We start from the raw sequence: 14,351 nt of genomic DNA, 5'->3' as shown, positions 1-14,351 counted from the left end.
AATTTCATTTTAAAATTTTACAAGCTTTATAGTGTATCTACTAATCATATCACATCATTCGTTACCAGATTTATTTTCATCTTTTAACAGTATTGTATTATTTTTACACTTTTAGCTGTTTATTCATATCTGTTTTAAATTTTATAACTCATTGTAGCTTCATCATACTATTTTACTTATTACTAATATTATATTTGTTCATCATCATCTGCAATCTCCAAATCAAATCTCAACAACCGTTATTATCAAAAATACAACACAGGTAGGCAATATGTGATCACTTCATTAAATGTTTATTTTATTTTTTAATTAAAAAATAGAGTTGCAATCAAAAGACACATTCTGATCTATGGTGCTATATAATGTAAATGCTTTGATTATCTCTTTACATTAGTGCTTTTGTTTAGGATACCTGCTAATCAAATGACTGAAAAAGAAACAACACATTACTGATACATACTGCACTACTACTTGGGGCTGTTTAGTGCAAATTCTAGAGAAGTTGTTTCTTTTCTTTCTCAATAGCAGTGAGAATAATCTAAGCTTTCAGACTTTTCATCAGGCAGAGGGTTATTATCTAGTATTACTAAGACACAATTTTTTCAAAAATGGCAATCAGTAGCAGTAAAAGCCATAATATTTCAAAAAAAATAAAAAAATAAGCTAACGCCTTTTTTTTTATTCCTGTATAGGGAGTAGGTGAGGCCGTTTTAGCCCTATCTAACTTTTGGAGATTGAGTGGGCAGTTCAATCTCCACTAGTATCCAATCAGAGATAGCTGGCCCAAGGCTATCACTAATTAGCAGAATGAATTGAAGCGAGATAGCCCAACAAGTGTCGCCATCCTGTGGTACCTAACACAATATATTTAATGTCTGAAATAATGTGGGTTCTGCGGTTGAGTTTCTTGAGTTTACGGGAAGAAAAAAAAAACAAGTTTCCGGGAGAAAATACCCATTTGTCCATGCCAGAGATCGATTAACTCGGAAATCAGTCAAAAAAAGGCTTAGAAAAATTATCTCTAGTCGCTGACTAGATTTGAAAGTAAGTCTTCCTTCATGCGGTCAAGCGCTGTGGTGTGCAAATGCCACATCCACTGAGCTACACAGGCTTATTTCAATTTTTTTAATTAAAAAAAAGAAAAAAACTTACACTACTAAAATGAGAGAGAGAGAGCAGTTATTTATAATTCAGTTCCTGGAACAGAAAGAGGAGGAACAAAATTAGAATTCTTCAAAATGGACAAATTCTGAATCAATCTGTATTTTTCAACATTTTAACCTTACTCTATATTATCCAATGATTAAACAATAAATATTTTCTAGGATGCTGATTACCAGAATCAGCATCCTAGAAAATAAATAATAATAATAATCTGTTGCAATTTTAAGCTAAAGTGGAAAGCAACTGAAGTTTCTATTACTCACTTGGGCCAGATGGGAGGTTAAAGGCTATGTGGAGGTCTTCTCCCAGTTATCTGGCTTTGATCTTTAAGCAACCCCCCCCCCCAACAAGCACACAAGCAAACAAAAAAAAAATCAACTGAATGATGTCATGGTACACATCAAGTGGATGAGAATCTGTTAAGCGAGGGATTTTGCAGTCAACAGAAAGACAATCAGATACTCCAACGACTCACAATATTTTATTATTTTAGTCTCCTTTAAAATCATTATTATTATTATTGCACCATCCATGGAGTCGGTAGACTCATCGCAGGAGATTTGTTCAACTGACAACACATTTATCACACCAAATCTTAAAATCCTTAACACTCATATTAACAATATATTCTGGTAATGCATTCCATTCACTGACAATTCTCCATGTAAAAAATCTACTCCTCACACCCTTCTTCACCATACTGTTATATAACTTCCAGGGATAGCCTCTGGTTTTTCCCCTCTTGCCTTCTACTCTTTTTATAATCCCATCCGGATTAATCTGATAAAATCCTTTTGCTAACTTCAATGTCTCTATCATATCACCTCTTTTTCTTCCTATCCACCAAACTCTGCAATTCACATTTCTTCAGCCTCTCTCCATAGCCAGCATTCCAAAGTCCTGATATTGTCGTAGTCATTCATCTCTGGACCCTCTCCAATATTTCCACATCATACTGAAAACAAGGTTACCATATTTGAGCACAATAATCCTAGTGTGGTCAGATCAGTACTTTATACAGTGGCACAATTCATATTCATATTATTAGATTGCATATTCATAGTAGCACTATGATATGCAATCTTTACAACATGCCCCTCTAAACTTCAGTCTACTGTCAACCATCACTCCCAAATCTCGAACCTCATCCACTTCCTGCAGTACAGCATCAATATAGTACACAGCCTTATATTTCTGCACTCCGAAATGCAAGACCTTGCACTTATCAACATTAAAACTACAACCACACTTAATCCAAGTCAAAAGTCTATTCACAGTCTTCCTAAAGGGAATTAACATCAACAGTGTGCTACTTATAATTCTCGCCAACTATGCATCATCAGTAAACTATTAAAGATAAATGTTCAGTCCACAAGACATATCACTTACAAGTTAAACAGCAAAATTGACAATTTTTTTTCCTTCTAACTCTTTAGAAGCTAGCAGATGGGTTTCATTTTTGATAATGCAAAAGAAATGAGGTGTGATTTTTTTTTTTTTTTTTTTTTGAAAGGAGATGATTAGAATTTTCTGATTGAAAGGGAGTAAGCAATACACAGTTCAGAAATACAATGGCCTCTGTAATGAACAAAATGTGAAAGTACATATAGCAAGTGAACTAACCTATCAGTTTGTTGTGATTTATGTTCTCTCTCTTCCTGCTCAAAGATTGGTTTAATTATTACACCTTCTTTTGTTTTCTAGGAAGAAAATTATTATTAATCCAAAAACATTATTGTTAACTACTTTTTTTTTTTTTTTTATATTTGAGGAAACCAGGCAACTGATTATCATATAATTTGAACAATAATGTAAAGAGCATTCTTCAGTCCCAGGGGCAGTACTTTCATGCATTACATACAACAGTTAAAGATAACAATGTCGAAACCTGTAATCAAAAGACCAATGTGCTGACACAACTGGATAAATGGGAAATCGGTGTGATCAATGTACTGTAGGAAAGAAAGTTAGTGTAGTGCTATAGTGCATTAAATACATAATCTATCATTGGTCATCTCCAATTTAGTTTCAGTTTATTATCATTATTACCTTTTCAGTTCTTTTAGATTTTGATCATTCAACCTTTCTCGGACTCCAGAACAATCAAGGGATACCAAAATTAAGTTTTTTTTCTAATTTTCTGATTAGCTTCATTTTCTTAACTTTCTTATTCCTGCTGGCTTCCTCAAAATTATGATGTGAATATCTGATAAACTTCAGTAGATTAATATGCGCTATCAGTGCATATGGTTGATTTGAAGCATTTTGTTAAATGTTACAATCTGAATGGTCAAATGCATTTCCACAGTCTATCAAATTGACTGAATTCAAATCCTGCCAAGGTTTGTATAATGATGCAAAGGTTTATATAATGTATTAAATCTGCTGAAGCTGAATTTTGCTCCCGTTGTAATTTACTAATTACTATTTTATAAGACATTCTCATACTTTCTAATGTAATTATTATAGTTAACGTAAGATGCTGGATTTTTATGATTAATTTTAATATAATTCAAGTTAAAAGCATTATTTGAAACTACAAAGCAAGTGATTAGGATAGGCTTTTAAAGTGACAACATGGAAAGATAATACTGCATGAAAAACTACAGAAGATCAAAACAGAAAGTGAGTACTAGACATTCGGTCAGAAGCCCAAGTCAGTTCTGTGCATGTGGTTCTCCTCCTAGTTATAACTCTTAAGTGAGTCCAACATTTTTCCAAAGGACAAATATTCTTCAATATACACTCAGGTCTCTTTTTATGCATATCTTTTTTTTTTTTTTAATGTAGTTTTGAAGTTATGCGGTGCATACCTTCAAAAGTTATGTACCGTTGTACATAATGAACAGCATGTTGCAGCACATTCTGGCAACATGAGTAACACGCAGTCCGTGAAGTTTAATTTTGCATGTGAGTAAGTCTTTATCTTCATAAGTCTAAATTTTGCTGTTTATTTTAAAGATTTAATTTGGCCCAATGGAGGGGAAAAAAAAGCACCAAAGAAAAGCAATTTTGGGGAAATGAAAATTGCAACTTTATATCGCTTGACAAAGGGAGAAGGATCTATGCCGATTGGTAAACATTTTAATTTAGGCGAATCTATCAACCTACTCAAGAGATGCTTTATTAGAAAAAAATGGAACAAGCACTCATAATTTGGATTGAAGAATTAACTCAAAGAAGAATTCTATAAGTGTTTATTTAATTAAACAAAAAGCTCTTTGGTTTTATGAACAGATGAAGCAATTGGAGCCATCTACTTCTGCTTCCCAGGCTGATAAAGAATTTTTGGATGGTCTTTTTTGTGCAATTTTTTATATGCGGTTTTCTGTGGAATGTATCTACCGCATAAAAAGAGACCCGACTGTACCAGGTTCTGCTGCCTGAATGCATCACAAGATAAACAAATGTTTGAACTGACACAATAGTCCAAATAACAAATATAGTCTAGAAGGCAAAAATAAATAAAAATATCAGAGAGAAAAATAGTTCAGACTTAAGCCATTTCAGAGACCATCTCTGAAAAGTGGGGATGACTTGAATGTTAGTAAAACTACCAAAATTAAATTTTCTATACAGAGGTTTTAATTCAGTCAATATTCTTCTTCTAATGGCTCTACAGCCTAAAGCACTAAAGCCTTGGCCTTATAGATTAGATGCCTCCATCTAATCTATCCATCTTGTTCTAGGTTTTCCTTTTGGCCAATAATTCTACTATTTCTTGTCTTTTTAAGAATACTGTCATTTTTCCATATGAAATATATCCCCACTACAACTTTTTGAACCTGAAGCACTGGATATTGTGGGTTCTTTATAAAGTTGATATAACTCATGATTATATCTGATTCTTCAGAAATAGTTATTATTCACAGGACCAAATATTTTTCTAAGGATTTTCTTTTCAAAAACTGAAATCAAATTCTCCACTCTTGCTGAAAATACAGTATCTGGGTTTTACATCGACAAGTAACAACTGGACGAATTATCGATTTACATATTTTTACTTTAGACTTCCAATGAATAGATTTTGAATGAATACATATGAGAGAGAATAAAGAGCATGACTACCTCTCTATTCAATTCTGCACTTCCACCATCTTATTTGGCTGGCTAGTGATCATTACTCCTAAACATTTAAATTGTTTCACTTTTTTGATTTCCAGGTGCCCAATTTTCACAAGTGTATCAGTTAACTGATTTGGCCTGGTATTAATAATTATTTTGTTTTTTGTTGATTACTTTTTAGTCCTACCTCTTGTGTTCCAAATACATTTCTCTGCTTTCTGTTTAGTTCTTGACATGATGTTCAATGTTGCAAAGTGCAAGGTTCTGAAATTTGACAGGCAACAATGGGATGCAAAGTATATGCTTAGATAGAATAACTACGATCACATAATACATTCAAAAGCTAAGTTAAAAGGTATTGGAGCTAGACCATGACCTTCTTTAATCGGTGAGTTATTGGAAAGGGACGTGTTAAATCATTTTGCATTTCAGCCTGTGCTTCTGAATTTTCAGATAGACATCAGCAAGTTGCATGTGGAGGCACTAGCTCGAAAGAGAAAAGTCAAAAGTGGTGTGCCAAAGAGGTCAATTTAGGGGCCATTGTTATTTAATTTGCTGGGAAGAGTAATGAGGAATCAAACAGATGTGGCCTTACAGGATGACCTGAATACATTGTATGAGTGGTCAACAGTATAAATAAAACTATCAATTCAGTGTTGCAAAGTGTAAGTTTCAGATATTTGGTAGGCAATAATAGGATGCAAAGTATAAACTTGGCAGGAAAATTTTGGAAGAAGTAGAGAAGACCAGAGAACCTTATAGTTGTGGTGGTGAACAAGGATCTGAAGTTCCGAGGTCATATGCACAAGTTGGGAAGACATTACATCAAATTATGGCAATGATGCAGCGGAGTAGACCTTAACTTGTAGAAATGAAGAGATTCTGGTTCCACTGTACAAGGCCTTGATCAGGCTTTGTATGAATTATTGTGCACAGATTTGGTTCCCTAGTTTTCATGGTGATGAGGATATATATTAGAAAGGGTCCACAGAAGACAAGCCAAATGCTAATTACTGTACCAAAAAAGTATTATTAACAATCACTGCACAACAGTATTTAGAATCAAAATACAACTGTATTTTGATTCTATTTCTTTAATTGGTTTACTCTTAACCAATTCTCATAATGGTCATTTTGTTTCATTGGTTAAACAAGATTTAACCTCAGGTCAAGGTCAACAATCAAACTGGAAATAAATGCAAGATAGAAGGTATTCTGCTATTTCATGTCATCTGATATTAACACTGACAGTACGATATTAAATGCAACATAATACTACCTTATTTTTAATGATTATGGTTTTTTAAAAAAAAATATGCAGTACAATGAAGTTTCATTATGTAAAAGTTTAACTAACATAACTGGTCTTTGGGATGTAGAATATGAAGACAGACAGCAGTTTGCAGGTTGCAAAACCTTGAGAATAGCAGGAAGAGGGGGGGGGGGTTATGATTCAGACATTTAAGTTTGTAAAGAGTTGTTACCAGGTTAATGTGGAAGAAATTTTTACATAGAATGGTAGAAGGGAGTAAAACAAGGGTCATACTTGGAACCTGAATAAGGAGAGTGTGAGCAAGGGAATAAAAAGAAGGTTCTTTGCATGGGGAGAGAGAATAGATAAACAAATATGTTTGTTTATCTATTATCATCTATGGTTGGTGAGTGGATGCACTGCCTGACACTATGGTGAATGCAGATACACTGAATGAGTTTAAGGCACAATTTGATTAGCTTTATACATAACAGTGTCTGCCTCCTGCAATGAGTCTTTTGACTCCATGGAGGCCTAGTCTATTAATAATAATAATACTGTCATCTGCATATGCTACAATGAGTACTGATTTGTTCATTAGATGTCTTTAGAATCAATTAGCAACAATCAAATAGCATATTCCAAAGCTAAGTTTAAAAGTATCGGAGCTAGACCATAACCTTGTTTTAATCCTCGAGTTATTTGAAAGGGCTGTGAAATTCATTTTGTGTTTTAGCCTGTGCTTCCGAATTTTCAATGTTAACTTTGTCTTACTAGCTTATCTGGTATTCCAAAGTGTATCATAATCTCATAATGTCCTTCTGTTAGTCTGTTCTATGCTTGTTGGAAATAAACAAAAATCTGATGAATAGTTATATCAAATGTCCAAACTTCTCTGATAATTGTTTAACTATATATAGCTGATCAACTGCAAAAGTGTGTTTCCTGAAACCTCCTTGATAGAAGCCAATTATCTTCTCTATAAATGCGTTTAATCTGTTCTTCAAAATAGAGGTGAATATTTTGTATGCTGTACATAACAGTTAATATAAGTTGGATGTATTATATAAATATTATCTAACTCACTGGAATTTTGTATGTCCACTTTCACAGATTCTAAAACAATTCATTTGTGATGAACGAAATGAACTGTGAAAATAATTCGAAGTCAGACCACGTTTTTTAAAGCAATCCAGTGGATTACTAATTCAATTCAATTATGTCCATCACTAATGAAATTGGTCGATCTCCCCCGTTTACTGATTCTCCTTGTTCATTATTTAAAAAAAATTAAATGTTATTTAAATCGAAGCATTTAGATAAAAGTTTATCTAAATGCTATCATCAAAATCTGGGTTAATTCCTCATGTGAATTATTTTCTCCTTCGACTGTGTAGTAAATAAAATTCAAAATTATTACAACAGTATTATTTCATACCTCACGTGCCAATTCTTGACCGACAAGCCCTGACGCAATAGATAATGCCGTTCCATTTTCATCAAGACCTAAGCCCTTAATATGACTATGGGCAGCAATTCTTTGCGTTTTCGTTATACTCTTAACTTCTTCTATTTTCATTTTTGTTCATAAATGATCATTAAATAAAGTTCTCTCAATAACAATCGTTAATATCTAACAGACGAGCATGAAAGCGTAAATAAAAAGCGCCCTCTCGATAGAAACAGAGAACCAAAAAAAAAAAAAAAAAAGGAGAGAATATCTATAGGTAAACATTTTTTAAGAAAAACATTCTAAACATCAATTGCATTCTGAATGGAGGGGCCCATAAAAGAAGTAAAATGTTTCAGGTATTTAGGCACAGTTTTTAATGAAGATGGCAAGATAAATCTGGAAATAGAAAACACCATTAGTAAAGCCGGCATGGTGGGTAGCCAGCTGAATAAGTTCATAGAGAATAAGAGAGAAATTAGTCAAAACACCAACTAGCAGAACACAAGACAATGTCAAACCAGTTTTAAGTTATAGATCTCATGGTAAGGTTATTTCAATTTCAAAGACGTTTCATTGAAGTATACAGAAGCCTACGAGACAATAATGGGTGATTGGTAGTAAAGGTTCTGTGTAGTAGTGGAAACGGAGAGTTGTACAGTAGGTGTCCTCCCGCGATGAATTTTCGGACTCCTTGGAGGTGCACGAATAATAATAATAATAATAATAATAATAATAATAATAATAATAATAATAATAATAATAATAATAATAATAAAAGCGAAGTTAATCACCAAACACGAAATAAATTTTTCGAGTACAACGCAGCAGTGAAAAAATTTTGATCTGGTCAAGATTACTTTACTAGATATACACACTTTTGAATTCCCAGTAAGATCAATTAATTTAAAGAGAATCAGAAAAACTCGATTTACATCAATGATAATAGCAAAAAAAAAAAAAAATGAGTCCATAAATAGGGATACTATAAGGAGGGTCGGTCCTAGGAATTTTGTTGCCTCATGCAGTATCATATTTTGCTGTTCCTTCTCCTATTTTGCCGCCCTCATTGTTACTAATATCGACATTATGAGATCGCAATTAAAAGTACTTGCCACGAACTCAGAACTTTTGGTTCTGGTTCTTTCGCTTATTTATTCGTGTACTACATTAGCTGTTTCAGTTTTTAGATATTTATGCAAAGTCCCGCTTTTTTTCCGAATAGTTTTTTCTGATAGTTTCTTTCTTTTATCAGACATACTGAAACGTCAAAATTATTTTATAAGCCAAATGCTAATCACTATACCAAACGAGTATTATTAGCAATCACTGCACAACTGTATTTAGGTATTTTGATTCTATTTCTATAATTGGTTTATTCTTAACCAATTATCACATAATGATCGTTTTGTCTCATTGGTTAAATGAGATTTAGCCTCAGGTCAAGGTAAATAATGGTCACCAATGGATCGGAAATAAATGCAAGATAGAAGGCGTTCTACTATTGACACGTCGTCTGATATTAACACTGACAGTACGATATTAAACGCAATATAACACTACATTATTTTGATTGATTTTAAAAAAATATACAGTACAATGGAGTTTTATTATGTAAAAGTATAACTAATGACAACCTTAATTCAGGTTTCAACAGACAAGGAATAAATGACTTATTCTTTTGCACAGTTTACTTCAATTTTGCTTCCCATGCAAATGCAGTGTTGCACTGTCGGTAAAGCCGGTCGTGACTATAAGCCGTAATTACATTATCCAAGCATCTTGTTGAATGCTGGCAACTGTGTATATGGACAAAGTATATTGGCTTCGTAAAATAAATAAATAAATAAAAATTACTCTATTTATAATGAATTAATTCTACCCAGAATGAACAGTACTTGTAATAAGATTTATGGGATAGTAAAATCATCATTTGACAGTTCAAAGGTATTTTGAAGGCGAACAAATTTCTTACCCGGAAACTTGGGTTCTTCGGCCCGTTAATTCTAGCAAATCTTCACCTATCTTCAAAACCTATCACAAATCTTCACCACACTATTCAGAAATTAAAAAATATTGTGTTAGGGTTAGGTACCACGAGATGGCGGCACTTGCTAGCAGTCTCTTCACTGCATGCTGTTTAATTAGTGATATTCTTAGGCTAGCTATCTCAGATTGGCTACCAGTGGAGATTGAATTGCCTACTCAGTCTCCAAACGTTAGATAGGACTAAATCGGCCTCGTCTACTCCCTATATGGGGGGAAGGGGAAAGCCTACCATAATTGTTTCCTGGTTTCGCGGGTTCTTGGAATTAAACACAGTACACTAATGCATCATGAAGAGACAGTTTTCGACGCATAAACATTGCATCATAGTTGCATTAATATCCTGAGTGTGCTGTCACAAATACATATACCTTTGAGCCCATTGTACAGATGGTGCAGTACAATGGGCATATCATATAATAGACCTGTCAATTTTTTAGTATGTGAAATTGTGCTAAAAACTATTAATTCTGAATACCTTTTCCCCCCCCCCACCCAGGAATTAAAGATCATTAAAATTGATCCAAAATGAAAATAATGTATTTATGGTCTGCATCGACAAATAATTACATAAAAAAAGCTAAAAGATGTTTATTGATGTAATTATTTAAATAAATCAATAATTATAAAAATGTATTGATGTCATTATTTGTCTCCAAGCTTCCCCCTTCCTGGAAAACATGACAGCATACCCAACCGAAATGATCACGCGACCCCACTGATATATATATATATATATATATATATATATACAGGGTGTTCGGGATAAATTTGACAGTTTCGTAAGGAAAAAGAAAATCTTCTTTGTATCTATTAAATTTAATGAATTGACAAAAAAACATTACAGGCAGAGTTAATTACAATACTATCAACAAGATTTACTCAAAATAACCACCATTAGCATCGATCACAGCTTCAATTCTGCTTCGGAACCTCGAACAAGCTGATGCTACAGTCTCCCTGGGAAGGGCCGCAAAAACTGTTTTAATTTTATCCATTAACTGGGCTTTTGTATTACTGGAAGTGCGATTGGTGTCTTTTTCAACTGCGCCCCATACAAAATAATCCATGGGGTTAAGGTCTGGGGAGTTTGGAGGCCAAACATTTGGACTGGTGAAGTCGTAGAAATTTTCAGACAACCATTTTTGACTTTTCCCAGAGGTGTGGCAAGGGGTCGAATCCTGCTGCCATACATACGGCCTACCATTGGCTACCCTTGTTATCCAGGGCTTGACTACAGTTAGCAACTCCACGAACAAAGCCCGAATTCCAATGCCAGGGTTCTTCAACACCTGTTCCTGCAGATTTGCGAGGAATTCTGCTGTACGAACGCAATCAGATCGTCTGCTAGGGATCTTTCTTCTTGCTACATCCTCGTAGTCACCATTGCAAGTCTCTAGTTCATGCCTGATTGTTTTTACTGTATTCAGGGAGCATTGGGCAGCAGTCGTAATATCCTTATTTTGATGGCGGGCACAAATCATCATGATACAAGTTATTCTCTTCCATGATTCAGGTGGGTTCCAGCTATCCATCCTTTCTGACATCTTGTATATGAATGAAGAAGGGTCCAAACTTTTAAATGAAGAGAAGTGTGTGTTAATACATGTAACTTACGGAAAAATATAATTAATTATAAATATGTCAAATTTATCCCGAACACCCTGTATGTGTGTGTGTGTGTGTGTGTGTGTGTGTGTGTGTGTGTGTGTGTGTGTGTGTGTGTGTGTGTGTGTGTGTGTGTGTGTGTGTGTGTGTGTGTGTGTGTGTGTGTGTGTGTGTGTGTGTGTGTGTTAAAGATACCAAGGCAGAGGCAAGTGGGTTTTCCTCCCGGAAACGTGGGTTTTTCGTCCCGTAAACTGAAAAAAATCGACCGTAGTACTCACATTATTTTTTAGACAGTAACATATCTTGTTAGGTTTAGGTACCAAGAGATGGCAGCATTTGTTTGCCAGCCTCTTCATCGATGGCTGCTATAATGATAGACATGGGACAGCTATCTCTGATTGGAGATTGAACTGCCGATTCAGTCTCCAAAAGCTAGATGGGGTATAAAGGCCTCGCTCACTCCCTATCAGGGAATAAAAGGCATTAGCTTAGCTGAGCTGATGGTACATTTTTTTCTATCCCTTTCAAAAACGCGTTTTGGTTTCGGATAGCACTTACAGGAAGTGTTTTTTCTCTCAGAAACTCCGGTTTTTCATATCGAGAAATCTTGATGACAATGGATCACATGCACTGTCAAAACATTGTCTCGAGGCTCCTTATAAACCACTATGCTCAATACTTTCAGGATGTAGGAGTCAAAGTTTTAATTATTCTTCTTCACTATATTCATCTTGCTTACTTAAATTATGTAAACTGGAACAGTATTTACTCCTTTCATGAAAATAGCATCACTAGTTAGATCCGTTAGACCAAAATGCAATCCCTTAATGTATCCAAGCCGAATGAGATGCGACTACAGGATACCTCACTATGGACAGAGTGAGAAATCTATCGACGATAAATCCAGGATTAAGTAATAGACAAAGATACCAGAAAAGTAAATCAACAGTTCTATCATGACATTCACTGTCTTTGACTTATCAAAATGGCATAGCACTTTGCTTAATTTTTTTAAAAAATAAACTCACAATGGTGTTGGATAACGAAAATTGCTACTCCAGTAATATCGGTAGACATTATAGAAGCATTTGACATTTGATTCCAGATAGAATTGTATTGCGTAAATTGGAGCAAATGCAGAAGGATATGAATCTGGTGATTTAAATTAGAGAGTGACTGAGGTACGGATATTATAGTGGTTTATGGAGAAACTGAGTCAAAGAAATGGCACATGATCATTAGTGTACTATAGCAGTGGTTTACCTAGAGCTTTTGCAGCCAGGGCGATCCCCGAGTTTGCCGCCCCTCTCAATACACACCAAAAAAACTACAAAACGTGAAAACGATGTATAGGGAAATAAATAAAAACACTATGTTTATTTTTGAACTAAAACTTTAATTTCAACATTCTAAAATGTTATTTTTCTTGCTTTTCTGTTAGGAAAATCGTCGATGACATTAGCGAAGTCTACTTCATAGTAATTATTATTATTATTATTATTATTATTCCAGATACCTCCAAGGAGTCCGAAGACTCATCACGGGAGGACACCTACAACTGTCTCTACACCTAACCTCTACTACGAATCATCTCCATCAACGCCATCTACCGCCCACCTCCAACACCACCACAACTAGTAATTTTTGTCTGTAAATTGCGTGTGTTCTGAAGGGCCGATTTGTATGTATGCGGGATGAAAAACCCGAGTTTCCGGGAGAAAAAACCCTGCTACCTCCGTATGAGATCGGCTAACTCACCTTCGATTGAAATCGACCAGATAAAGATTCCTCCCGTCGCGACGAGAATCGAACTTAGGCCTATTCCAATCGAAGGGCGCAATGTACCGTCGTTCTTCCAATTGCGCTACGGAGGCGCTTAATGTAGGTAATTTTAATCAATTTTATTTAGAAAAACTCCTCTCACAACTAACAACACTTACAGCAATTGTGAGGAAAATTTATAATAGTATTACAATATTTGGAAATGAGTCTCGAGATTGTATTTTAGAATTAACTGCAAAAGTTCAAAAATGTTCAAAGTGCCGTCCGGGGCGAACTGCGCCCTCCGCCATCACCTAGCTATGCCTCTGTACCATAGGGTTCAGTACTTAGTCCTCTGTTATTTAATTTATATATCAGTGAAATAGGAAATGATTTGAGAGGAAATATTCAGATATTTTCTGATGATGCTGAACTCTGAAGAGAATGGTGAATGAAACTGATGCCGAAATCCTGCAGGAAGACTTGAATAGTCCATCACTATGGGCAAAGATAAATGTCTGTCAGTTTAATGCAGCCAAGTGTAATGTGATGTACTTTCGGAAGAGATCGAAAGTTGCGTACTGTATTTATGGAACTGTGCTGCAAGAAACAGGTGACAGGTCTTCTTAATCGACTTCATCAGGTGCATAACATGAAAAGAGAAATTCAAAAAAGTATACATTACAAGAGAACAACAGCTAGAAATTAACTGGCAGAGGTATTACTGACATTTGGAAGTATTCTGGATACCATAATATTGTTGGGCATATTCATGCGGGCATGATTTCGTGTATGCTAAAGTTGATACCAGAACAGCAATAATCAGATACGTTAAAGCGAAGGTTACCATAAAGATTGACTAGACTGTTGATAATTTCTGATGGCCATTTGTTGGCAAGTTAATAGCCCATTGTTGGTTCCACATGTCGTGAGTTGAAGGTACTGGGCCAGTAAAGGCTCTCGGTATGACCCAAAATGGGCACCTTGAAGTTCTATGGGAATTTA

General features: G+C 34.8%; 1 protein-coding gene across 1 annotated transcript in view; it reads right to left on the bottom strand.

Annotated features, from left to right (window-relative positions):
• Positions 1 to 8,124, bottom strand: part of pont (RuvB-like helicase pontin) — a 174,024-nt gene extending 165,900 nt beyond the window's left edge. The window contains exon 1 of the mRNA XM_090409723.1: positions 7,920 to 8,124. Within this exon, the coding sequence (XP_090265849.1) occupies positions 7,920 to 8,060 (141 nt within the window). The 5' untranslated portion in view covers positions 8,061 to 8,124. The remainder of the gene's footprint in view (positions 1 to 7,919) is intronic.
• Between the last annotated feature and the right edge of the window lie 6,227 nt (positions 8,125 to 14,351).

Source organism: Typopeltis vanoorti, chromosome 20 (genome assembly GCF_054136105.1).
Source record: "Typopeltis vanoorti isolate ZY-2024b chromosome 20, IOZ_Tvanoo_1.0, whole genome shotgun sequence".
NCBI classification, from domain to species: Eukaryota; Metazoa; Arthropoda; class Arachnida; order Uropygi; family Thelyphonidae; genus Typopeltis; species Typopeltis vanoorti.
The sequence above is the reverse complement of the archived record's forward strand: the minus strand, read 5'-3'. Positions and strand labels throughout refer to the sequence as shown.